Source organism: Ascaphus truei, chromosome 8 (assembly GCF_040206685.1).
Source record: "Ascaphus truei isolate aAscTru1 chromosome 8, aAscTru1.hap1, whole genome shotgun sequence".
Taxonomy (NCBI): Eukaryota; Metazoa; Chordata; class Amphibia; order Anura; family Ascaphidae; genus Ascaphus; species Ascaphus truei.
The window spans coordinates 76,980,645-77,006,369 of record NC_134490.1 but is presented as its reverse complement, the minus strand read 5'-3'; the positions used below and the strand labels follow the sequence as shown (position 1 = coordinate 77,006,369).

General features: G+C 43.5%; 1 protein-coding gene across 22 annotated transcripts in view; it reads left to right on the top strand.

The window, feature by feature from the left end:
- Positions 1 to 25,725, top strand: part of CC2D2B (coiled-coil and C2 domain containing 2B) — a 194,415-nt gene that overhangs the window by 122,479 nt on the left and 46,211 nt on the right. For all 22 annotated transcript variants that reach the window (XM_075612732.1, XM_075612733.1, XM_075612736.1 and 19 more), the window contains 6 exons: positions 5,965 to 6,171; positions 7,923 to 8,015; positions 10,356 to 10,450; positions 18,095 to 18,265; positions 22,849 to 22,936; positions 24,406 to 24,515. In XM_075612732.1, the coding sequence (XP_075468847.1) occupies positions 5,965 to 6,171; positions 7,923 to 8,015; positions 10,356 to 10,450; positions 18,095 to 18,265; positions 22,849 to 22,936; positions 24,406 to 24,515 (764 nt within the window). The remainder of the gene's footprint in view (positions 1 to 5,964; positions 6,172 to 7,922; positions 8,016 to 10,355; positions 10,451 to 18,094; positions 18,266 to 22,848; positions 22,937 to 24,405; positions 24,516 to 25,725) is intronic.

Genomic DNA, 25,725 nt, shown 5'->3' with positions numbered 1-25,725 from the left:
CCAAGTTAAGGGTGAACAGGGAGAGAAGGGGGAACACCTGCCTCGCGCGGGGAGTAAGGGGGCTTGCAGGGAAGCAGCAGTGGGGCCGCAAGACAGAGGATTGGAGAGTACTTACTTACTCTCCAAGTGCTCCGGCCGGAAAGAATGGCTGTTCGTTGGGGGCGGGCTCATATAGAGCATGGCCGCGCGCCCACAAAGCCTGGGAGCGCGCACCAATCAGCAGTCAGGTAGGGGAGTTTTTTTTTCAGCTCGAGCAGGGGAAAATTTTAGCGCGAACGGGGGAAATTTTAAAAAAACCACGTGTGCTGCTTGGGCCAATGTTTACTCGCCTGGGGGTAAAATCCACCCGCCCCGGGCGAGTAAATGTATAGGATTGTCGAACACTGTATATATATATATATATATATATATATATATATATATATATATAATTAGTAAAAGTACTGACTGTAACAATTCCTATGTGCTGCGTACTGTATACTGTACAGTAACTGTGAAGTGCTTTGAATCCCATTGGGAGAAAAGCACTATATGAAATAAAGTTGTTATTATTATATACTAGCTGATAGACCCGGCGTTGCCCGGGATGTAATGTTCGCCTTGTGGCCCCTGGATCTGATACCCCCTGGATAGCTGATGCACCCTGGCCTGTGGCCCCTGGATACCTGATGCACCCTGGCCTGTGGCCCCTGGATACCTGATGCTCCCTGACCTGTGGTCCCTGGATACCTGCTGGCCTGTGGCCCCTGGATACCTGATGCACCCTGGCCTGTAGCTCCTGGATCTCTGATACCCCCTGCTGGCCTATATGGCCCCTGGATCTCTGATACCCCCTGGATGCATGTGGGCCCTGCCCTGTGGCCCCTGGATACCTGATGCAGCCTGGCTTTCTGTGAGGCGTCCTTTATTGTGGCCCTTAACTAAGCTAGCCTATGCTGTGGCCTCTGTCCCTCCGTAACCCGGTTCTCTTGTTGACTGATTCGGTTCCGTTGCGTCCTGGAGCTGCGGCCTGAACACTCCTGCGCCTGTGCTGTCCTCGTGACGTCACCACGGGCACCATAGAGGCGGCATGTAAACAACGCCAGACGACGTGATCTCCTGCTCGTGTTCTCCCCCCTCCCTCTCCACCCCTCCTCGGCGGTCCACACTGAGGGGAGAGAGAACGGGACCGCGGGTGGTGAGGAGGAGCAGCGTGCGCTCCTTCCAGCCCGGCGTCCCCGCTGAAGGGAGGGAAGAGAGAACGGGGCCCGCAGGTGGCGAGGAGAAGCGACGTGCGCTCCTTCCACCCCCCCTTCCCGGCGTCCCCTCTGAGGGGAGAGAGATCGGGGCCCGCAGGTGGTGAGAGCTACGGGTGAGGTGGGGTGATGGGGGGAGCCGGCGGGGAGGTGAGCTGCGGGTGATGGGTGGAGCCGGCGGGGAGGTGAGCTGCGGGTGAGGGGGGGGGGAGCTGGCAGGGAGGTGAGCAGCGGGGGAGGGGGAGCCGGTGGTTAGGTGGTGTCTTCTCTTGCCAGCGCACGTTACCTCAGGTGGTGAGTAATCCACAGGGGATGAATCTGCACTGAGGTTATTTTCTGAGAGTGTGGCAGTTGGGTATGTGAGTCATAGAACCACGCAGGCCAATGAGAGGCATGGGGGGCGGGGCCGGGCCACGGACCAATCAGATTGGCCAGAGTGTGAGTGACAGACCAACGGACCAATCAGATTGCCCATAAGCACAGCAAACATACAACGTTTTCAGCAAACAAACAATGTTTTCATTTTTATAGATATAGATACACACACACGTAGTCCCCACTGAACCCTGGGCAACTGCAACCCCTATTGATTCAGGTTCGGAGCAGATCCACGCTGCTCATAGCTTGGGGAACCACTTACTATTGGCTGACATCAGTTGCCCCTTTTGTTTTTCACATTACCGCACAGAAATGTAAATGATGTATCTTGAGTTGGGAGGGGGGATTTCCCAGAGTTTAAAACAGCACAGATCAGCTCCAGGGAACCCTCTGGTTCAGAGAGGAGAGGGGGTTGCCGCCTAAATGTTTAAGGCAGAGTTTTGCTAATATTTTACTGAATTACGGTAAGCTTATACAGGACTTTATCCGATTAGGTAGTACTGACATAAGTCCCTGTTTCATACTATTGCAGGGACAACGCAACGACACGTGGGTTACCGGAATAGGCATGTTTAATCAGCCACAAAAACATGGAACACAAAAAGCACTTAATTCAGCATAGGTGTAAAGTAACAAAACATAAAACAAACAACTTAGAACAGTCCAGCTAAATAATCCATAACAGGGCTTTGCCCTTTTCCCAGAAAGAGCCGTTGAAGTCCAAGAAAAGCACAAAGAACAAGGATAAGGCTAAGGCCCAAGTGTGCGACGACAGTGTGCCTGGTGGCGCTTGATACCTGCATCAGAGTGACCTGGTGGACTCCAGGAAACTCGCGACAGGGAGGCGGGGCGGAGCCATGACATCACGCAGCTGGTTTGCCCTCATTGGCTGAACCGCCACCGTGACGTGGCCAATGCTCGGCCACCGCGCAAAGGCGGTCATGCATCGTGTCTTGTGCGCGCACACATGTCGACTGGGGCCTGCCCCATAGAGGGCTGTGCCTTGCGTGTGGCACGCACGCCATCACGCACGCGTCCACGGCCACCGGGGACGAAGCCTGTGTGTCTCAGTTTGCGCACCCCTGCTCTAGACCATACCACTTGTGGACATTTTTGAAGTGAAGCTTCTTTAGCGGCACCTACCCCATGAAAATTTTCAGGGCAGTAAATTGCCTGGGTGGTGATGGAAGTAAAGTGCAGAAAGTGACGTCACTGATGGCAGAAGAGGCCAGTGAGGTCAGTGTTGCCAGCACCCATCAGTCACCGGAGAGGAGGAGGGTGACACACACTCACACCACCCCCTTTACCAAACTTCTGTGCTTCGGCTCCCTCGAGATCACCTCCACTTGTACGGGGGCTGCGAGATCCGGGCGCTGTGTCCCTACAGCTCTGCCAGGGGGAGGAGAGAGAGGGGGCCGCTCTGGTCCGGTAATGAGGAGAGGGGGGGGGGGGGGGAAAGCGCCACGTTTAGGCATATCAGTATTGTTACCTTGAGTGCCAGATTTTTGTAACCAGTCCTGCATCACAGTGTCTTTACTTCCGAGATGTCGGAACCCTGGGTCTACTGGGGATTATATCAGCAGAGAAGGGGGAGAGTTTCCCGGGCTTCTCCTGTAACAGAGGAGGCTCCTCCTGGGAGGGAGCCATTAAACTGGAGAAATAGGGCCGGTCTCAGCCCAACAAGACAGGGACAGGGAGCCAAGGTGCGACTTCTACTTCTAGCCTGGTATCCCGACCCTTTACCTGTAGCAGGATATTGGCAGTTGGGTACTATTTTATATCGCCATGTATACATTCTATACTCCACAAGGAGTCATTGGACAGCACGTCGGGTGGTAAAAGTTTCTGGAAGAAAAGGGTTTTCCCAGAGTCCAAATCCACAAGGGCCTGGATGGATTTTCCCCCAATTAATACTGGAAGTAGCCAGGGCTTGCAGCTTTCCCTGGGGAAGGCGTAGGTGATGGTCCTGCTGTAGGTACAATCCATTTGTGGGCACTCCATATAATGGTGGCCCAGATCTCCACAGGTAGAACATGGAGATGGCTCTCAGAGGGTTGACATGGATACCGCTCAGCTGAATGAGATAATGGAGACCAGGAGTCAGTGGGTTTTTTGTGTGATGTCCTCTGAAGTTCCCCGCTTTTGGCAATGAGCCATCAGGCAGAAGACGAGGGTCTTGGCGGGGACTGGCATCCAGACCTCTCCGTTGCTGGAACGACATGCCTTCGTGTGGCTTGGTGGTCATGAGTGGATGGGTTGTAGTTTACACACTGGTCCGGCCTCCCTCTTTGGGCATCAGCCCGAGCTGGTGGAGTCTGTGCTGTTGGTCCCAGGACCCTCTCATGGTCCTTGGCCCAAAGGAAATTGTATATGAGCTGAACAGCCACAGTTAAGGTTTTAGCAGAATTGTGATTTACCCAGGAGCGTGCAGGAGGGGTTATCACCTTTAGGAATTGGTCCAAAACGACTTGTTTGAGACTCACTTCCTTGGTGCGCTGCTCGGACTGTATCCACAGAGTACACAAAGTCCAGTAAGTAGGCCATTTTGCCTGGCCTGTTCACACAGGCTCTTTAAAAAAATGTTTCTTTTTTTTGGGGGGGGGGGCCTTCAAATGCAGGGGCCGCTCACAATCCCACTTGAAACACCATATGTTGCTGGGACAACGCAACGACACGTGGTTTACCTGAATAGGCTTGTTTATTCAGCCACAGAAAACATGGAACACAAAAAGCACTTCATTCAGCATAGGTGTAAAGTAACAAAACAAAAAAACTATTTAGAACAGTCCAGCTAAACAATCCATAACAGGGCTTTGCCCTTTTCCAAGAAAGGGTGGTTCAAGTCCAAGAAAAGCACAAAGAACAAGGATAAGTATCCCACTGTAACAGACCTTGCTGCAGGCTTGTCTCCCTCTAGCATTTCAGTATGCGCTTCTCTGGTTAAGACAGGAACCAGTAGAAGTGAGAGTTCTGGGTTCATAAAGCCCTTTAACGAGGCAGCGGGGACCTGGTCAATTAACCCAGCCTTTTCTCAAGTTGCGATTAACCAGGTCACTTCTAAACTCCAGACCTATACATAAAGTAGGTCTCGTAGGATAGTGAATTCACCCTGTCACACATACTTGTTACTCTTCCTCTGTGCAATAACATAGAGGTCATAGGGGGTCACTTTTAAAAATCTTCATGTTATAAAACTGGTGCAAAAACAGTGCACCTGATTTATCAAGCACCACAATTCTATTGGTTTCAATGAGACTATTTTACTTGAATAAATCAGGTAAATGCAATTTCTTTATCCTAGTTTTGCAGCCAAGAGACTTTGGTAAACGACCCCAGTGTTTATAATTATTTCTCATTAAGACCAGAAATTGCTAAGTAAACTACTAAAGTCTAAGCCTTTCCAGCCTATTAAACATGCTGCATAAAGCTGATTGATGCAAATAAATAGCTAATGAGAAACAATATTGTGTGTCATTTTATGAAGTCATCTCCATTTTAAAAACAAATATTTACAAAGTACTGGTACAGGGGAGTCCTTTTCCACAGTAGACATTTCTCTGTTAGTGTTTGGATAGGGCTAGTGGACATTAGTGATGTCATTGTGGTTTGTATAATGTTTCAGTGGCCCCAATAATGTTTTTTTTTGTATCTCTATTCTATAAATCTTGTAACATTTTGCAATCACAGTCAGTATTGCTGTATCATTCATCGTATAGGGTGGTGGAAAGAGTCCAAGAGTAATGGACAATGTGATAAGTAAAGGTTTCCCACCGGGATACCGCTTCAGTGAAAACGTAAAACTGGAAGAGACCAGGTTCAGTAAAAAGGTTACAATGTATTTAAACAACAACATGTCAAAAATAGAGACCTCCTACGCGTTTCTCATCCTTCGGTGCTTTGTCAAGGAGGGGTAATGCAGCCTTAGTACAGCTGGTTTCCTCCGCTTGATTCTTTCTGGGACATTCATAAATAAACAAAACCAACAATCTCTGGGTTTATAATACAGTTAATGCATTTTCTAAAAGTGCAAAGTGCTTTAATGATACTTACTGAATAACTCTTAATGAATTCAAAGATTAGCAAGAAAGTAACTCATTAAGACAGAACAGTAAATCTGGCACACCATCTGGGCAACTACTATGTTACTATTGAATACAATTACTTAAATAATGATAGTGATAAAGGATTCTACTTTAGCTAATAGCCCAAAGCAGGCCAGTGAATTGTTTCCCATAACAGTCTCTCTGTGCATGCAGTTCTTATCGAAGTGGAACAGAGGAGTAATTATTTAACTTACTGAATCCAGACAAGTAGCCAATGATTCTAATCTGCTTTCTGTACTTTTGTGCAGTACGCAAAGGACAAGGAACAAACTGTCCCAGGATATTTCCGACTGGAACAGCTGCAGGAAGAATTTGACTTTGTTACTGAAGGAGAGATGAAACAATCTAAACGTTTCCAGCTGTTAATGCTGAGAAATGCTGGACAGCTTGCAGTGACAAAGGAGAATAAACCAATTCCTTCCTATGACGATGAGATATTACATTCACAATTACAGGTGCTCTGTTTATATGTTTGATAACCGCAAACACCAATCCCAGTGCTCAGGGGCTTAGTCTATATCTGCCAAAGTGTCCGATTGGGCCATTTTTGGCTGCAATTCCCCAATGACTTCAATGGGGAATTGCGGACGAAAATGGCCCAATCAGCTGCTTTGGCGGATATAGAATACGCTCCGCAGTCCTTCACTCAATGTGCTGTGACGCTGCTTCTCCATGAAGCCTCTGCCCCATTCATGCCAGCCTTTTCTGGCATACAGAAGCAGCTTCACAGCATGTTGAACACCTCTGTAGTATTTTGTAGTTTGTCTACTATTTGGGATGTTCAAGAATCTCACTGATGGTAACCAGCAAGAAATAAAACAGCCATACAAATAGTATCATTGTTTTTTTATTTTGCACTAGTGTGTGTAACACCGCACATAGAAAAGTTGCTTGCCCCACATCAAAGGATGCTGGAATTGTCATTCAAAATGGTGTTCGTTCATTCTTTATAAAGACAGCTGGAAAGAATTAAGCACTTGTCATGTTAAAACCATCAGCCAAGTTATTCAAGTTGTAAACTTGGTTTGATTTTTTGAATTATTAAAGGTGTAACCTTGTCCATAAAGGAAGCTTTTTAGCATAGCTTTACATGACTTTTCGGGATATAAATCTTTAAAGAAGTTGGCAAACGGCATGTTCCTGTGACTACTACAGATATTCTTATATCCCTGTGCCTTCCGATATTGTCCTTTTCCATTTAATTTACAATCCTTTAAGGATTGCGACAAAGTGGTCAATATGTTATCGAAATTCAAGCTGAACTCTCTAAAAATATTATTTATTGGTACATAATCATAAAAACATAGAACCAACATTTTGGTTAAAAAACAGTATATGACCTTCATCAGGTCTAAATGTAAATACACAATAAAGAAAATAAATATGACATTTTATTGTGCATGTACATTGTAACCCTGATGAAGGTCATATACTGTTTTTTAACATATGCAGAGAAAATGCAGAGATCCTGCATAGATTTTCCTATGTAGTATTACTTTTAAAAAATCAAGTTCATATTCTGATTATTTTACCTACTCCTTTCCTTTCTGGACTGTTTAAAAAATAGCATCAATTTATAATACATGCAAAAACAAAAAAACGTTGAAAAAACTGTAAAAAAAATGCCAGAAACCTATTATACAAAGCGTGAATAGAAATTACGAGCACGATAATGGACACCTATAGAAGTTCATAACCCTTAAAGAACCATAAAATGTATAACTGGGACATAGCTCTTGTATGTATTCATGATATATAAATCACATATAGAAAAGATATGAACTAACTATAAATGACAAGTTTGGGCACCCATGACAGGGTGTTAATGACAAGTTAATTACTAACCATAGATGGTCATCATTAAATGCCTATTTTAATAAAACAATTAAAATGACAAGGATCTTAACATTTGTTTTACATTCAAATCGTACGGTGATAGGGTGGGTGGACATTAATACATGTTGCTCCTAGCAACCCATTGGTGATTCTGCACTTACTATCCTGTAATTCCAGTTCCTTTGTATTAGACATTCTCCCACTCAGTTGTTTAGCATGATTCCAGGACATATACAAGTTTATGGATTGTCCTTGTGCATTATTTTATTTTGCAGTGGAGAGATACACATAACCTTTAAAAAAAAAACTGCCGTTAAATACCATTAAATGATTTTTTTTTTTTTCATTTTTTTCTGCACCAATTGATTAGGAATCTGAGCACCAAAAGGCAAAGAAAAAGCTGGAAGTTGAAAAGGATCCCATTACTGCACAAAGGGTTAATTCCGCTACAATTATAAGCAAGGTATCATCTTCTTTATTCAAGTGTAATATGTTAGCAGTGCAATTATAACACATATTTCTAAAGGTGTGAAGGTTTTTACAAAAACAGGAAATCAGAGCATTCTTAGTGAGGATTCTATCATTTTTTTTAATGATTTGTGGAAATAATTCTATATACGCGTAGTACAGTATATATGTATATACATGCAGTCCAAAAATAAATTCATTCTCTGAATGAAAATGTCAGCCATTTCCATGTTGACAAAACCTAACAATCTCATTATAATACTACACCGACTATCTCCTCCCACAGCTCCTCCTATAAGCACTCTCCAAACATGCTCACGGGTCCAAATGGTGGAGTTAAAACGGATCAAAACCCTTGATACATTGACAGACAGGGATGCAGTCAAAATGATGCAACATGCACCCGAGCAATTCCACCACCGTTATTTTTTATCAGGAATTACAGATGATAGAATTATAGTTGGTGACTTTAATGTAGAGTTCCTGAACAGGCCAGGCATTCGCTACGTAACATGAAACCAGTTAGCCTAATAGGATTTAGCACCACAATAGGAAGGAGCGACTAGGTGAGTAAAGACACTGACTAACGAAAAAAAGACGGTGCAAAACAGCGCTAAAAAAATAATATAAATGATAACAATACTTGAAATAAATATTGCAGGCAGTCTGGCAAATACTGACTGTACAGTCAGAAGATGAACCACAGAGAAAAGAAAGAATTGCCGGCGCCAAATCAGTCCTCTAAATAATAATAACCAAACCGTCTCTTGAAAAGTCCCAAAAGTGTCCTTGAACAAACAGGCAGTGAAGGGGTCAACGAACGGCTCACACCAAATGATGGTGCAATATGTAAAAAAAAAAAGAAGAAGAAAACAAACAGATAATGGTGCAGTACGCCAAAAAAGTTGACATTAAAACATTAAAAACTCACGCAGGACAAACATAACACACAATGACAGACAGACACTAGCAAGGCTATAATCCTAACAAAAAGCTATTTATTAACATTGAAATACTGGGTCCGGAGGATACAGCACTTATGTCCAGAGGGGTAAAATTGAAACCCTACTTACAGGACAGTAGATGGTAAAAGCAGTAAAGCTGAAGATCGCTCAGGTGCTCCTCTCTGATGATAACTGGAGCTCCTTTAGGGATTGCCTCGTGTGGGGGATGGATGTTGGGTCGCACGAAAACCGGAACTTCCGGGTGGATGTGACATCACACGCTACGGTATTACTGAAATCGCTGCTCCTCTTCCTCTCCTTTCCCCCCACAGCCTACACAGCTGCTGCCAATATCCTCCACAACCAAACAGACAGCTCTAAAAACAGAATAATCTCCCAACGACGTTTCATGCACATGCGTGCACTTCCTCAGGGGGTGTCACACAGGGACTGTGTAATGTAACATTCCTATGTGCTGCGTACTGCGCACTGTGCTGTAATTGTGATGCGCTTTGAGTTCCACTGGGAGAAAAGCACTGTATGAAATAGTTATTATAGTTTGCTTTAATATATGTCACTTTGAAGCCGTGATATGTTGGTTGCTTTGAGTGGTGTCTTGTTGAGTGGTGTGTAGTATAAGAAAACATATTGCACATTGCTCTTGAGGACTGGTGTTGGGGAGCCCTGGTGTACAGTGTAATAAAACATGGTGGCATTATTACTTGGAAAGCTTTTTATGTTGTTGCATAGTAAAAACATTACCCATCCATATCAGGAACAAAAAGTCAAGTGTATTCCAGAGCTGGATGGTGTCTTATGGCACGGGTGCTCAACTCCACTGCTCAAGCCCCCCTCCATCAGGTCAGGTTTTCAGGATATCCTAGCATCAGCACAGGTGGCTCAATCAGTTACTGTTTCAGCACGGGTGGCTCAATCAGTCCATGCTACCGTACAGGTGTCTCAATCAGTCCCTGCTTCAGCACAGGTTGCCCAGTCTAAAGATCTGTCTAAAGATCAGTGATGCCTGATGAAATCCTCATATTTTTGCAAATCTTTCCTTGTGTTTTATACATTTTTCAAGAGTGCCAATACGGCTCAAAATTAATGAAATGCCTATTTATTTTGTATTTTTTTTGCAAAAAAAGGTGGGTTTTATACAAATCCCACCTTTTAAAATGTGTATTATACCTGTTTTTAATAAATATTATATATGTGGTGTCAGTATCTCTACCAATTAAAAAAGTGATTCTATCTATTTACTAAATGTATACTTTGCTTTTGGTATTGCTCATCAGAGAATAGTTGTCTCTCCTCACTACCTAAAGGACTGAGAAAAATACATTGCATTAACTGCAGTTGTAAAATGTACTGTATGTAAATATCTTTCACAGATGAGAAACCTATTACTGAAGAAACTGTTAAAAGTTAAACCTAGGAAAAAGCTGTCAGATATGGTGAATGAGTATGAGGAAGTTACTTCAATAAGGTGACCTGCGAAACTATATGCAAAGTATTTCCCCTATGATTTACAGTTTAATACTTGCTACATTTAAAGATGTTTACTTGCAGTGAATGCAGTGTTACATCCATTTATCCATCAGAAACACTACAATGAATCACACACGGAATAGTTTAGATGGAACATTCTTGCCAACTCAAAGTAAATTCAACTCACAAAAAAAGCATACAGATTCCTGATGGGCCGGGTTTATTATCCATTTACTTAGAAAATAGTACCTGATCGTGCTATGTGACATGTCTCCTCTAGCACCATAGAAGATCATAGACATTCAGAATAGTTCCTTGCTAATATCTTATTTGAGCGTTTCTCTGTGATAAAAAAAACTACTGATGGATAGAAATATGGGGGCTAAAAAATAATATGAGGTCCAGTTTTTAAATGCACACCGCATAGCATCACTAGAGATGGGCGGGACTGTCAAAATCCGTTCCCGGGATTTCCCTTCAAAATCATACCCACGGGGTAAAATCCGTCTGCGGATTGGGTAATAAACAAATTAATCCAGATCCATCATTGGATACAATCTAGGTGGATTTGTAAGAATCCATACTCGGCTTCCATATTGAATCTGATATCCGTACTCAGATTGTTAAAAATGTGTACTCTCTCTCCCCTTGGATTTAATCTGAGAGCAGATTAATAATAATTCGACCACAGATTATTAATCCACCATATGTATTGTCAGTGATAGAAAAACACATTTGGAAAAAGCAGATTGGCCTTTTTGAGAAATCCGAGGCCCAAAGGAATCGGCCGATCCGAGGCGGATCCAAATCCGCCCACAGATTTTGCTGTATTACATATATATATATGTATATATATGTATGTATATGCTGCGGCCCCCATCATCTGCTTTGTTTTTTTGGTTTCCACAAGTATTATTTGCGTGGACATTTTATATTGGACTTTTTTCATATATTTGGTATTGTATTTCATATTTGAGTGTTTTGATTAGGGCACTTATTTTTGTGTATTAGCGCTGTTTTGTTTTTTTTGTGTGATATATATATATATATATATATATATATATATATACAACATTCGGTGAAAGCCCTCCTGAAGATAAATTGAAGAAGGATAGACACTTAGCTGTAGAATAAGTGCTCGCTGGACGATCCATGTTCTCTTCTCCGGATCAAAACAATATAGAAATAGACAATGTCCACGGCACTCCAGGGTTAGAAAAATATAAAGATACATTTGTTACATCATGAAATACAAACATTAAATCTGAGCAATTATTCTCAGCTTGAGAAAGGGCTGGTGTTTGGCTCGAAATGTTGCTCAGATTTTATTGTTTGTATCTTATGATGTGTTAAACCAATGTACCGTTATATTTTTCTTATCCTTGAGTGCCGTGGACATGATATATATATATATATATATATATATATATTGTGACAGAAACCAGGGGATGGTAATAAATTCCGTATATAGGGCTCCCAGGATACTAGACAGTTTCTATCCTGTTTGGCCTGGGAGTGCAGCCTTATAATACATACACTCCATCCCACAGTTTGGCAAGCGCTGGAACTGAGGGATGAGAGATCCAGACCAGAGTTTGTCTGCTGCCTGATTTCTGTCACCTGTCATGCTAATTAGGAATCAGGTATGAAAGACTGATTTCCTGTTTGCTCTGGTCTCTCCACAAGAGCCAGGAGGCTGGAAGGCTGCTGAACTACAGAGGGGAGAAGCCTCTTCCCCAAACAGGTTCAATCTTTCTGTTCATTTGTGTAAGACTGCAAAAGTACCTTGTTTTGTTGTTGGGAGTGGAAAAGCCACTTCCAACCCTGAGTCAGGGATATCTAAGTTAAGTTATCGCTCAGGTGAGCAGCTTTTGTTTTGATCTGTTTTCTGTTGTATGCACTGTGGCAGTCTCAGTGCCTGGGACTGAATAAACCAGGCATAGCCTGTTTAAAGGAACAGTACGTGACGCCTCATCATTTAACCTACCCTAAAAGACCGTGTTCTAAACAGTCCCGGACAAACGACGGAGCCCCGGAGTAAGCCGTTTGTCACATATGGTGGAGAATGCGGGCAGAGCACTAGGGGGTCTGCGGGTTGAAGAACTTTAAAAGGAAAAAAAAAAAAAAAAAAAGTTTTTTTCATCCTCTGCAAACAAGATGGAAGACGTGGTGGCTGCGCTGGTACGCAATGTCGCTGCCCAGAAAGACGCGAATGAAACCCAGCAACAGCTGTTAATAGCCCAGCAAGAAACTAATGCAAACCAGCAGCAGACGAATGCAGCCCAGCAACAGCTGCTAATAGCCCAGCAAGAGATTAATGCCAACCAGCAACAGGCGAATGCCAACCAGCAACAGGCGAATGCAAACCAGCAACAGACGAATGAAGCCCTGCAAAACGCGAATGCAAACCAGCAAGAGACAAACCGCTTGCTGAGAGAGGAGCAACAGCGGTTCGCTCAGGGCTTACAGCAGGAACTCGAGATCCTGAGGGGGACTATCAGTAACCTTCCACTGGCAGCAGCAGCCCCAGTTCCGAAAATGACCAGGGCAAGCCACTACCTTCAGAAGATGGGACCCTCGGATGATGTGGAAGCCTATCTTCTCACGTTTGAACGCACGGCACAGAGAGAGGGATGGCCAGAAGCTGAGTGGGCTGGTCTAATCGCACCCTTCCTAAGCGGCGAACCCCAGAAGGCTTACTTTGATCTAGAGCCAGCCGAAGCAAACGTCTATGCAAAATTGAAGTTCGAGATCCTCGCCCGCCTCGGCGTAACCACGGCTGTTCGCGCCCAAAGGTTTCACGCATGGTCCTTCACGATGGATAAAGCCACCCGAAGCCAGATGTATGACCTCATCCACCTCGCCCGGAAGTGGCTACAACCCGAGATCAACTCAGCCAGCCACATCGTGGAACGGTTGGTCATGGACCAGTTCTTGAGGAAACTTCCCTCTGCCTTACGCCGTTGGGTCAGTCGGAGTGACCCCCACAATGCGGATGAGCTTGTGGCCCTCGTAGAAAGGTACAATGCAGCAGAAGAGCACCCGCAACCCACAGTCGTGGAGCAACCCCACTACCCGAGGTTCCAGGACTCTTCCAGAGACGGTAAAAGGGTACCGGGGTTAAGGGGCGCTGAAGAGCGGCGACCCCCTTCACGCAGCACAAGCAACAGTGGTTCGCACACTAAGGGCAATAGCCAACATGGGGAGCCGGGAAAAGGCTCTAAGTGGGACACAGACTATGTACCTAAATGTGTAAATTGTCATGAGAGGGGCCACACAGCAAAAATCTGCCCACTAAATGATGAGCCCATGCAATGCAACAGCGTGGAACCTTATTCGCTGTTGTCCCAATGTATGGGCCCTAGCCCAGAGGACCCCTTGAATAACCATCTGTGGGCATTTGTAAAGGTTAATGGTAAGAGGGTTCGGGCACTTCTTGACTCTGGGAGCATGGTCACACTAGTGTCCGAATACCTCTTGCCCATTAAGAAGAAACAGAGAAACAGTTCACAAAGAGTGGCAATTTGTTGTATACATGGGGATAATCATGAATATTCCACTGTTGATGTTTTTTTTGAAACAGAGTTTGGTTCTTTAGATTTCAAGGTGGGTATTGTACCCAAACTGGCACATGATGTGTTAATAGGGACCGACTTTCCCCATTTTCTAAAAATGTGGTCCCCCGCTCAGAATAGCGCCCAGAGTTCAATAGCGGACCATAACGAAGTATTAGAAGAAACAAATCCTTTCCCTTTTTCAGAAATGGAGGTTGACGAGGGCCCAAATAAGAAGGGGGAAAAGGAGGAGTGCTGTAAAATTCCCTTCCCCATCACTACTTTGGTAGGGAATACCCCAAATCAAGATGTTGAGCAGACACTTACCACCCCAGAACCGGATAAGACCCTCGCTGACCTAGAGGTCAGTCCTGGGAGTTTTAAGAAGGCCCAGTGGGAGGACCCCACATTAGCGGTAGCAAGGGGAAATATACGGGACCAGAATAGTACTCCTGGCCAACCAGATAGGTCACTTGCTTACCCCTACTTCGAGGTAGAGAACGACCTAGTATATCGGGTTGATAAAAGGAAATCAGTTACAACTAAACAATTGTTGGTACCACGGACATTCCGTAACGTAGTATTACACCTCGCACATAGTCATCCATTGGGGGGACACCTAGGGGTGGAAAAGACAAAAGAAAAGGTTCTCCGAAGCTTCTATTGGCCTGGGGTTCTGGCAGAAATTACGAATTATTGTTCCTCATGCCCAGAATGTCAGATCACCGCCCCGTTCAAGGCGTACCGCAGCCCATTGGTACCCCTTCCCATAATAGAGGTACCATTTGACCGGATTGCTATGGATCTAGTAGGACCCCTAATAAAGTCTGCTAGGGGACATCAGCATATATTGGTAATATTAGATTATGCCACCCGATATCCGGAGGCAGTTCCCCTACGTAGCACCTCAGCTAAAAACATAGCAAAAGAGTTAGTAGTTCTGTTTTCCCGGGTCGGGATTCCTAAAGAGATTCTATCTGACCAGGGAACTCCATTTATGTCCCAAGTAACGAAAGAGCTATGTAAACTCCTAAAAATCAAGCATCTCAGAACCTCAGTCTATCATCCACAAACAGATGGTTTAGTGGAAAGGTTCAATAAAACCTTAAAGAGCATGTTACGGCGGGCGGTTGATAAAGATGGGAAAAACTGGGATTGTTTGTTACCGTACCTGTTATTTGCCATTAGGGAAGTTCCCCAATCATCCACAGGCTTCTCCCCGTTTGAACTATTGTATGGCCGACACCCAAGGGGCTTACTGGATATAGCCAAAGAGACTTGGGAACACGAGGTTACCCCTTACAGAAGTGTAATAGAGCATGTTGCCCAGATGCAGGACCGCATTGCTGCAGTCCTACCCATAGTGAGGGAACACATGGAGAAAGCTCAAGAAGCACAGAGGAATACATATAATAAGGGTGCTAGGGTCAGAATTTTTTCTCCAGGTGATAGGGTACTAGTTCTGGTTCCCACCGTGGAGAGTAAATTCCTTGCTAAATGGCATGGGCCATATGAGGTCTTGGAAAGAGTGGGAGAAGTAAATTATAAGGTAAGACAGCCAGGTAGGAGGAAACCTGAGCAAATATACCATATAAACCTACTCAAGCCCTGGAAAGATAGAGAAGTCTTGTTAACCCTAGTACCCCCAGGTCCGTCAGAGAATCAAGAAACTGACCCAGAGGTTAGCATAGCTGAAACCCTGTCTGTTCATCAGAAACGAGAGGTTCAGAATTTAGTGAGAAGAAACAAAGAAATCTTCTCTATACGGCCAGGTCGAACTAGCGTAATTGAACATGACCTAGTCTCTGAACCGGGGGTCCGAGTTAACCTTAAACCGTACCGAATCCCAGAGGCCAAAAGAAAGGCTATAAGTTTAGAGGTTAAAAAAATGCTAAAACTAGGTGTAATTGAGGAATCCCAAAGTGGGTGGAACAGCCCTATAGTCTTAGTCCCAAAGCCAGATGGTACAACAAGGTTTTGTAATGACTACCGGAAACTAAACGCGGTGTCAAAATTTGATACTTATCCTATGCCCAGGGTAGATGAACTTGTAGAGAGACTGGGCAAAGCCCGATATCTCACAACCCTAGACCTAACAAAAGGGTACTGGCAGGTTCCCCTCACAGAAAGGGCAAAAGAAAAGACAGCCTTCTCAACCCCAGACGGCCTCTTTCAGTATAAGGTGTTGCCTTTTGGCTTACATGGAGCTCCCGCCACATTCCAAAGAATGATGGATAAAATTTTAAAACCACATGCTCGGTATGCTGCCGCCTACCTGGATGATGTGGTAATCCATAGTGAAGATTGGCAATCCCACCTTCCAAAGGTCCAAGCTGTGCTTGACGCAGTCCGGTCTGCTGGACTAACTGCTAACCCCGCTAAATGCACTATTGGTCTGGAGGAGGCCAAGTATCTGGGATATTCTATTGGCAGAGGTTTACTCAAACCCCAAACACTCAAAGTGGAGGCGATACAAAATTGGCCAAGGCCAGTTACAAAAAAACAAGTAAGGACCTTTTTGGGGTTAATTGGGTACTATAGAAGGTTTATTCCCAATTTTGCAACTAAGGCAACCCCACTAACTGACCTCACAAAAGCAAGAGGACCGCTAATGGTAAAGTGGTCCCCCGAAACCGAACAGGCCTTTAGAAGCCTGAAAGAAGCTCTCTGTGCCCAACCAGTGTTGGTCACACCTGACTTCTCCAAAGAGTTCGTAGTCCAAACCGACGCATCTGAGGTAGGGCTGGGGGCGGTACTCTCCCAGGAGTCTCAAGGTGAGGAGCACCCCATCCTTTATTTAAGTAGGAAACTAAATCCCCAGGAGAAAAATTACTCCATAGTAGAGAAAGAGTGTCTCGCAATAAAGTGGGCTGTAGAGACGCTCAAATACTATCTGTTGGGGAGAAAATTCCGGTTGGTCACAGATCATGCACCCCTTACCTGGATGTGTCAAAACAGGGAAAAGAATGCTAGAGTGACCAGGTGGTTCCTAAGCCTACAACCCTTTAAATTTTCTGTGGAACACAGGTCAGGGCACAAACATGGCAATGCTGACGGGTTGTCAAGGATGCACTCCCTAATATCCATGGTCGCTCATCCCTCGAGGTCTGAGCTGGGGGGGAGGATATGTGACAGAAACCAGGGGATGGTAATAAATTCCGTATATAGGGCTCCCAGGATACTAGACAGTTTCTATCCTGTTTGGCCTGGGAGTGCAGCCTTATAATACATACACTCCATCCCACAGTTTGGCAAGCGCTGGAACTGAGGGATGAGAGATCCAGACCAGAGTTTGTCTGCTGCCTGATTTCTGTCACCTGTCATGCTAATTAGGAATCAGGTATGAAAGACTGATTTCCTGTTTGCTCTGGTCTCTCCACAAGAGCCAGGAGGCTGGAAGGCTGCTGAACTACAGAGGGGAGAAGCCTCTTCCCCAAACAGGTTCAATCTTTCTGTTCATTTGTGTAAGACTGCAAAAGTACCTTGTTTTGTTGTTGGGAGTGGAAAAGCCACTTCCAACCCTGAGTCAGGGATATCTAAGTTAAGTTATCGCTCAGGTGAGCAGCTTTTGTTTTGATCTGTTTTCTGTTGTATGCACTGTGGCAGTCTCAGTGCCTGGGACTGAATAAACCAGGCATAGCCTGTTTAAAGGAACAGTACGTGACGCCTCATCATTTAACCTACCCTAAAAGACCGTGTTCTAAACAGTCCCGGACAAACGACGGAGCCCCGGAGTAAGCCGTTTGTCACAATATATATATATATATATATATATATATATATATATATATATATATATATATATATATATACTGTATATATATATTGTGAGTATCAGACAGATAATAGTAGTTAGCTCACACTACATGCTTTTTAGAGTTAGTCATAAAGGGCATTAGTGGCTAGATGTATTTAGCCATGTTAGCAGTTTTACTAAGTTATCAATATGAAAATGAACAGCACTAACATGAGTAAATCTGGCCATACATTTCTCCTAGGACTATTTTTCATGCAAATAAGTGATTTTGTTACTGACACAGAGATCATTATGCATATTTGTAATGGCAGCTTTTTTGACATTTTCCTAGCCAACTGAGCCGTGCCATATTCCAGATTGCAGAAACCAAGAGACACCTAAAGCCTCACAGAAAAGAGAGGGTGAAAGTGCCAGCTCGGAGGCTGAAGGATGGAGATATAAACATTCTAGTTAGGATCTCAAGGGCTTATAATATCCCAGTAAGGATCTCTGAAACTGCAAGGTATCAATATTACTCGATTTTAATTAGATATGTGCAAAAATCTTGCAGCACTTAACAAAATTGATCCGTGGCAAGCAGTTTTTTATTTCGCCAACATTGATTCAGACCCTGAAACAGGGAAAGGGGGAGAGAAGGGGGGGAGGGAGATAGAAGAAGGCGGAGAGGGGGATGAGAGAGAGGGGGACAGACATATACCTCTTAAAACACTCATATATTCACACATGGAGAGATACCTGTGAACACACCTGAGATACAGTACATGGAAAACAAGCCTACTTGCATATTTAAATTAGCATATTTACATGTCTATTTGGTCCTTATCAAAATTTCCTAATTAAAAGAAAAATTGTGACAAATTCCGCTAACACAGTTGGGACCCGTTTCACACATCTCCAGTCTGAATGTACAAATGGAGCAGTAATTAATTATGAATTGTTGTCAAGGTGCTTTTCATTACTTACACCGTGAATCAACATGTATGTGGGCCTTATATTTCCTATAAATTGCTTTATAACCGAGGTCTTTAAATCTGCATAAAATACACCTTATAAAATTCTGATTGCAATTACCGAGCTGCTGGTGCGTACCGGCACAATATAAAAGGTCTTTACTAAATAGTGTTAGGAACACATCAGAAAGTTTTTTTAAGCAATATGTTTCATTTTACCATTCTAATGCTTGTTCATAAGTACAGTGAGCGATGATGGATTATCTATTGATTTATCCAAAGAACAAAATTCCAATAAGGAATGATTTAACTTCTGAGATCAAAGAGGCTTAAATCCAGTCACATTTGTACTGTAGGTTGTGAAATAAGGCATACTGTTTATCTACTTTGGTTGTAAGAGTGGGGAGGTACAAAGGGGGTAAAGAAATACAGTGGTCAGGTACAGTGTACAGTAGTCGATCAGTTAAAATCTAATGATCTCCTTCGCCCCTTCCAGTACACGTGATGAAGTACAGAAGAACAGTAGAAGGATGGAGATGGAGGTGATCCATTAATAGTTAAAGCAGAAACCTATGACAGTCTTTTACAGATACCGTATGGCAGGCAGATATTAATAATAGCATTAGCAGTACTTCTGAGGTGGCATATCAGTTCGTGTTACGTGAGCCAATACAATGACCCAAACACAAGACATCCCTTTTAAAATATTTCACGTCAGAGATTTAATTCTCCCCAGATCCAAAATCCAGTGGGATTTTGGGTTTCTGGATCAAAAACTGCTCTCCTCTCTCTGCCGCTACCGAACCGTTCCTATTCCTCCCTCTCTTGCTTTTCCCTCCTTTGAGGTTCACACAGTCCAGATCTTCTCTCCTCTCCCGGTCCATGTGGTGGTCATCTATCGCCCACCTTCCTCTACTCATCCCCCTTCTGCCTTTCTCTCACACTTTGAATCCTGGCTCTCTTTCTTTCTCTCCTCAGACTTCCCTGTTCTTCTCCTTGGGGAATTCAATTGCCACATTGATGACCCCTCTCTCCCTTGGGCTTCCCGCTTTCTTTCTCTAACCTCTTCTTTTGGCCTTCAACAGTGGACTGAAGCCAGCACCCACAAGGATGGACACCACCTAGACCTGGTTTTCACTAAAAACTTCTCTCTCTCCGATTTCTAAATTTCCCCTTTTCCTCTCTCTGACCATCACCTCATCTCATTTTCGCTCTCTCGCTTCTCTCCATCTCCATCTCCACCTCACCCTCGTTTTTGCAGAAACCTGCGCTCTATTAACCTACCAGCTTTTGATTCCACTTTACGCTCCTCCCTCTCCTCTCTCAGTTCTGCTTCAGACCCTGACAACCTGGTCAGGAACTACAACTCTGCCTTATCTTCCTCTCTTGATCTTCATGCCCTGCTTTCTCTCTGCCGTCCTCCCCTTCTAACCCCAGACCCTGGCTAAACTCCCACACACGCATGCTGCGTTCCTCCACTCGTTCCTCTGAACGCCTCTGGAGGAAATATCATACGCTCGCAGACTTCATTCACTACAAATTTATGCTATCCTGTTTCAACTCTGCCCTCTCTCAGGCTAAACAAACCTACTTTTCATCACTAATCAACACGCACAAGTCTAACTCACGCCGTCTCTTTTCTGTCTTTGACTCTCTACACAGACCACCCTCAGCTGCCTCCTCTTCTTCCTCCATCTCACCTCAGGACTTTGCTGACTTTTTTAAGGAAAAGGTGGAATCCATATGGCAGAACATCCCATCTGTTGCCTCCTCCCATCCCACAATGCTTCCCAACTCGCCTCCTACCTTTCTTGACTCTTTTTCCGCTATCTCGGAGGAGGATGTGTCACTGCTGATATCCTCTTCTCCCTCTACCACTTGCCCTCTTGATCCCATTCCCTCCCATCTCCTAAAACCTCTTGCTCCTTCTATAATCCCTATGCTCACACAGATCTTTAACTCTTCTCTCTACTCTGCTACCTTTCCATCCTCCTTCAAGCATGCAACTGTTATACCATTACTCAAAAACAGCAAGCTTGACCCTACCTATCCTTCTAACTATCGACCTGTCTCCCTCCTGCCTTTTGCCTCCAAACTCCTTGAACGTCTTGTATTTTCTCGATTGCTACACTTTCTCAACACCTATTCTCTCCTAGACCCTCTACAATCTGGCTTCCGCACTGCTCACTCTACTGAAACAGCCCTCACTAAAATAACTGACGACCTCCATGCTGCCAAAGACAGAGGTCATTACACTCTGCTCATATTACTCGACCTCTCTGCAGCATTCGACACCGTGGACCACCCTCTTCTCCTTCACATTCTCCATACTCTTGGTATTCGGAATAAAGCTTTATCCTGGATCTCCTCTTACCTTTCCCATCGTACTTTCAATGTCTCTTTTGCCAACACCTCCTCCTCTATTGATCTCTCTGTGGGGGTACCCCAGGGCTCTGTCCTGGGACCCCTTCTCTTTTCTCTTTACACACTCTCTCTAGGTGACCTAATCACATCTTTTGGGTTTAAATATCACCTCTATGCTGACGACACACACATTTACCTTTCAACCCCTGACCTTACACCTGCTATACAGACCGAAGTTTCTGAATGCCTATCTGGAATATCATCCTGGATGGCCATCCGCCGACTGAAACTTAACATGGCAAAAACAGAGCTCCTTATACTTCCTCCCAAACCTGGCCCTACTACCTCCTTCCACATTGCTATTGGAAATACGATCATTCACCCAGTGGCCCAAGCACGCTGCCTAGGGGTTACACTTGATTCCTCTCTCTCAGTCTCCTCTCATATTCAAAACGTTTCTAAAACTTGTCGCTTTTGCCTCCGCAATATCACAAAGATATGCCCTTTTCTCTGTTACTCAACTGCTAAAACTCTGACTCAGGCCCTCATTCTCTCACGTCTCGATTACTGCAACCTCCTGCTGTCTGGCCTTCCTGCCTCTCACCTGTCTCCCCTACAATCTATCCTAAACGCTGCTGCCAGAATCACTCTACTCTTTCCTAAATCTGTCTCCGCATCTCCTCTCCTGGCTTCCGATTAAATCCCGTATCTCACACTCAATTCTCCTGCTCACTTTTAAAGCTTTACATTCTTCTGCCCCTCCTTACATCTCAGCCCTAATTTCTCGCTATGCACCATCCCGACTCTTGCATTCTTCTCAAGGATGTCTTCTTTCTACCCCCTTTGTATCTAAAGCTCTCTCCCGCCTTAAACCTTTCTCACTTTCTGCCCCACACCTTTGGAATGCCCTTCCCCTCAATACCCGACTAGCCTCCTCGCTATCCACCTTTAAGACTCACCTTAAGACACATCTGCTTAAAGAAGCATATGAATAGCACTGGATAATCATGGACACATGATACATAAAGCTTGGCCCCCTGCAGACGCACTTACTAGTATTCCCTCCTACTGTCTCTGTACGTTCTCCCTACCTACCAATTAGATTGTAAGCTCCTCGGAACAGGGACTCCTTCCTTAATGTTACTTTTACAGTATGTCTGTAGCACTTATTGCCATGATCTGTAATTTATATTACTTGTTATTTATATGATATGTATTACTACTGTGAAGCGCTATGTACATTTATGGCGCTATATAAATAAAGACATACAATACAATAATGTTAAAGTAGTCATTTTTATTCAGCAAGACTGTATTGAAGTCTATGAGATTACAGCTGCTAATAAACCAGACTGACTCCAAAAATCCGTTACTGTTGACAGGTCCCTGCATTATGATAAATAGTGTCTACTGCCTTCATAAAAATGTATGCATAATGATTTTCACCTTTGCTCTGTGGACACCAAGGCACTTTAGAATTAGTGGGTTTATTTATCAAAGTTTCCCAGCTGCAAAACAATTTGCACCAAATTTGTTAAGGAAAAACATTTCCTTTGATTACAATGGGATTTTCTTGATTGATAAATGTCTATGCACCAGTTCAGCCCTGGTTCCTCAGCAAGGAGACTTTGATAACTGACTCACTTAACCTATATTTCGCTTGCATTATGGCTTCTTCAAATGGTGTTGATAGGAAGCAGTCGTAATGAAACTGATAATGAACAAGTTGAAACATGTCTTTTTGATAGATTCCATATTTCTGTATTTCAAGGCCTGGATCTGCCTCATCATGTTCTATATCTCAAGACTCCTGCAGACCTGTTTCAAAGTCCATTCAAACACCTGATGCAGTGAAAGAGGTGAATATACAGTAAGGCAAATTCAAGTGGCTGTTCCCTGCCTGCTAAAGTTCTGACTTTTGCCCCATTATTATAGTACATATTAAGTGCAGTGTAATAAAATGCTTTTCTCCCTCTGATGCTCCTCACATGCATGAAAAGGGAAGAAAAGGTAAATAACAAAGCTTCTTGTAAAGATATTTGACATCATAATAATAATAATAATAACTTTATTTATGTGGCACATTTCTCCCAATGGGACGAAAGCGCTTCAGTTACAAAAAGGGAAAAAGAAGAAAAAATGGAAGGTTATAAAAGAGACCAGACACAAGGAAAGATACAGTGCAGGATGGGGCGGTACTGTAGTTATTAAATGCCGGACAGGTTGTGGTTCATTAATTCCTGAGTAAACAGGTAGATCTTGAGCCTGTTTTTATAGATTTCCAGAGAGTTTTCGAACTGTACGAGGCAGACTGTTCCAGAGAGTGGGAGCAGCGCGGCTAATAGCTCAGGCCCCAAAGGAAGTTAAGGAGATTCTGGGAACTGTTAGGAGTCCAGATGGAAGTGGGCGAATGGGAGGAGTGTAGGGAACTAGAAGCTCTCTCAGATAGCTGGGACCCTTCATGTAGTGCTTTGAATGTCAACAAGCCAGTCTTGAAATAAATACATTTGCCATTTTACAGGCAGTCAGTGCCGAGAACGGAGAACACAAGTAATGTTTTTTTCCCCCCAAGTATATATTTTTATTAGAGAAATTCATATACTGTACATCATTATTGTACAATATGCCATTTCCAGTGATTCATCACATTTAAGGCATCACATCTCCTTTCCGTGACGTAGAGCATTTACAAGTGACGTAGTGTTTACATTGTATTCGATGTACAGTACAGCTCGTTCATCACATAACATGTATATCTGTAAGTATTAATCCCCTTTGTATCATTAACAGCATCAATTTGGTTTTATTCCCCCCCATTAACTTATGAATAACTTTGAGCAATAAATCAATCAAACCGTACCATTTTAACAAGCTGTGCAAATCAAATAAAAAAATAATGTATTTTTAATGTATTAAAAAATTAAGCCATAGTAGAGAAGGCATTTCAATAAATAGAATGTATGAAAATGTAACGAGGATTTATGAATGCCTAGAACACAAGGTAAATAACATGCAAATAATGCATTTCATTGTGAATTGTTACCTTTCGAAAATGCCTGTGTGGTGAAGTTGGTACACCTACTGCATTACGTCCTCGCAGAAATAACCAAAAGTACATTTTGTTTCCCCATTTAAGTTTGTTAGAGTATCTGGACACATATTTAAGAGAAAATAGCCTTGAAGTTATGGTTTTCTTTGATAAATCCATTCCTATTTTCGCACTAGTTTTGCACTAGAGGGCGTCTTTAAAAACAGGTCCCTAATAACAGGTTTCATTTGACAAACGGAGGACATATACCAGTGTTTTATTTATTTTGTTTTTTTTTAGGTTAATGTTCAGCCCTTTGTAGAAGTCTCATTCCAAAATGCAGTTTACCAGACAAGCACTGCCAATGGGTCTCACCCATGCTGGAATGAAGAACTTCAGTTAATGTTTAAGTAAGCAAATTCCCTTAAGTACGTTTGAGAAATGTGTGTAATTTGGATACTGTGATGCACTCAGTGAGAAGGTATTTGAAGGGAGGTAAATAGGGCCTAGCACTTTCCTTGGTGTGCATCCTTTCCCCTCACCTGCTAACACTAATGAATGGAATGCAGTATAAAAGGCAGCCCAGGCACCTCACTGGGCTGCTGTTCTGATCTGGAAGCCCACACGCTGACAGCCTCAGTGAGAGACTGCAGGAGAACTGCCGGTGCCGTTACAGGGTTCTGAGTGGGGAAAGAGTTTAGTTCTCTCACTTATAGTGAATAACTAAGACGTATTAGTTAGAGCTCCAAAGTGGAGTTAGGTCCTTTTTGTTTTATGTATCCTTGTTTTGCCTTGTAAATAAACCCTGTTAAGCGAATGCAAGCTTTCCTGACTTTAATACGGGACAAAAGACTCTGCAGCGTGACTAAGGCTTGTAATATAGTGCACGCTGGTGCGCGTACGGCGTTGCACTTGTGTTTCATTTCGCGTAGCTATGACACCACAGCGCTAGGCCGCGCTGTGATTTGATCATAGCATCACATGGCGCGGCGACAGCGCAAAAATACAATTCTCTTGTACTTTCTCTGGTCTGCCGCGCCACAGCTCACGCCCGCGTCTCGACTGTATCAACGTCAGCCTCCCACAGTCAATTGTAATTGTGCTCTATATTACAGGCCTAAGACATCACAATACAGATAAGAAATGAGATTTAGATAATATTAGCAGTAACTTCAAATGGGATTTAAAGATGAGGCGCATTCACTTCTGCTTGTGTTAATCACAAATCAATGTAATGTTTTGTTATTATTGTTTGATGTACGGTGAGTCATTTATCAAAAGTCTCCAGGCTGCAAAACCAGAGCAAAATGGGTGAAAAATTCTGCACGAGGTTTATCAAAGCCAAGATCCCACAGGTTTTACCTAAACCTGGTGCTGTTCTGTTTGCCATGGTTTTGTAGCCGAGACGTTGATGATTAAGCCCCATATGATCCTTCCGTGCAGTAGATTAATTTCTGTACTTAATAATATTTATTTTCTGTGGATCATATATATTATTTTGAATTTCTACTGCTAAGTAATGCTTCTCCTTACCATCAAATTTACAGCTAAATAGAGTTTGATAAATACCTCCTATATATCACTTTTCTATGGCTTACATTTTATTGTAAACATGCAGGC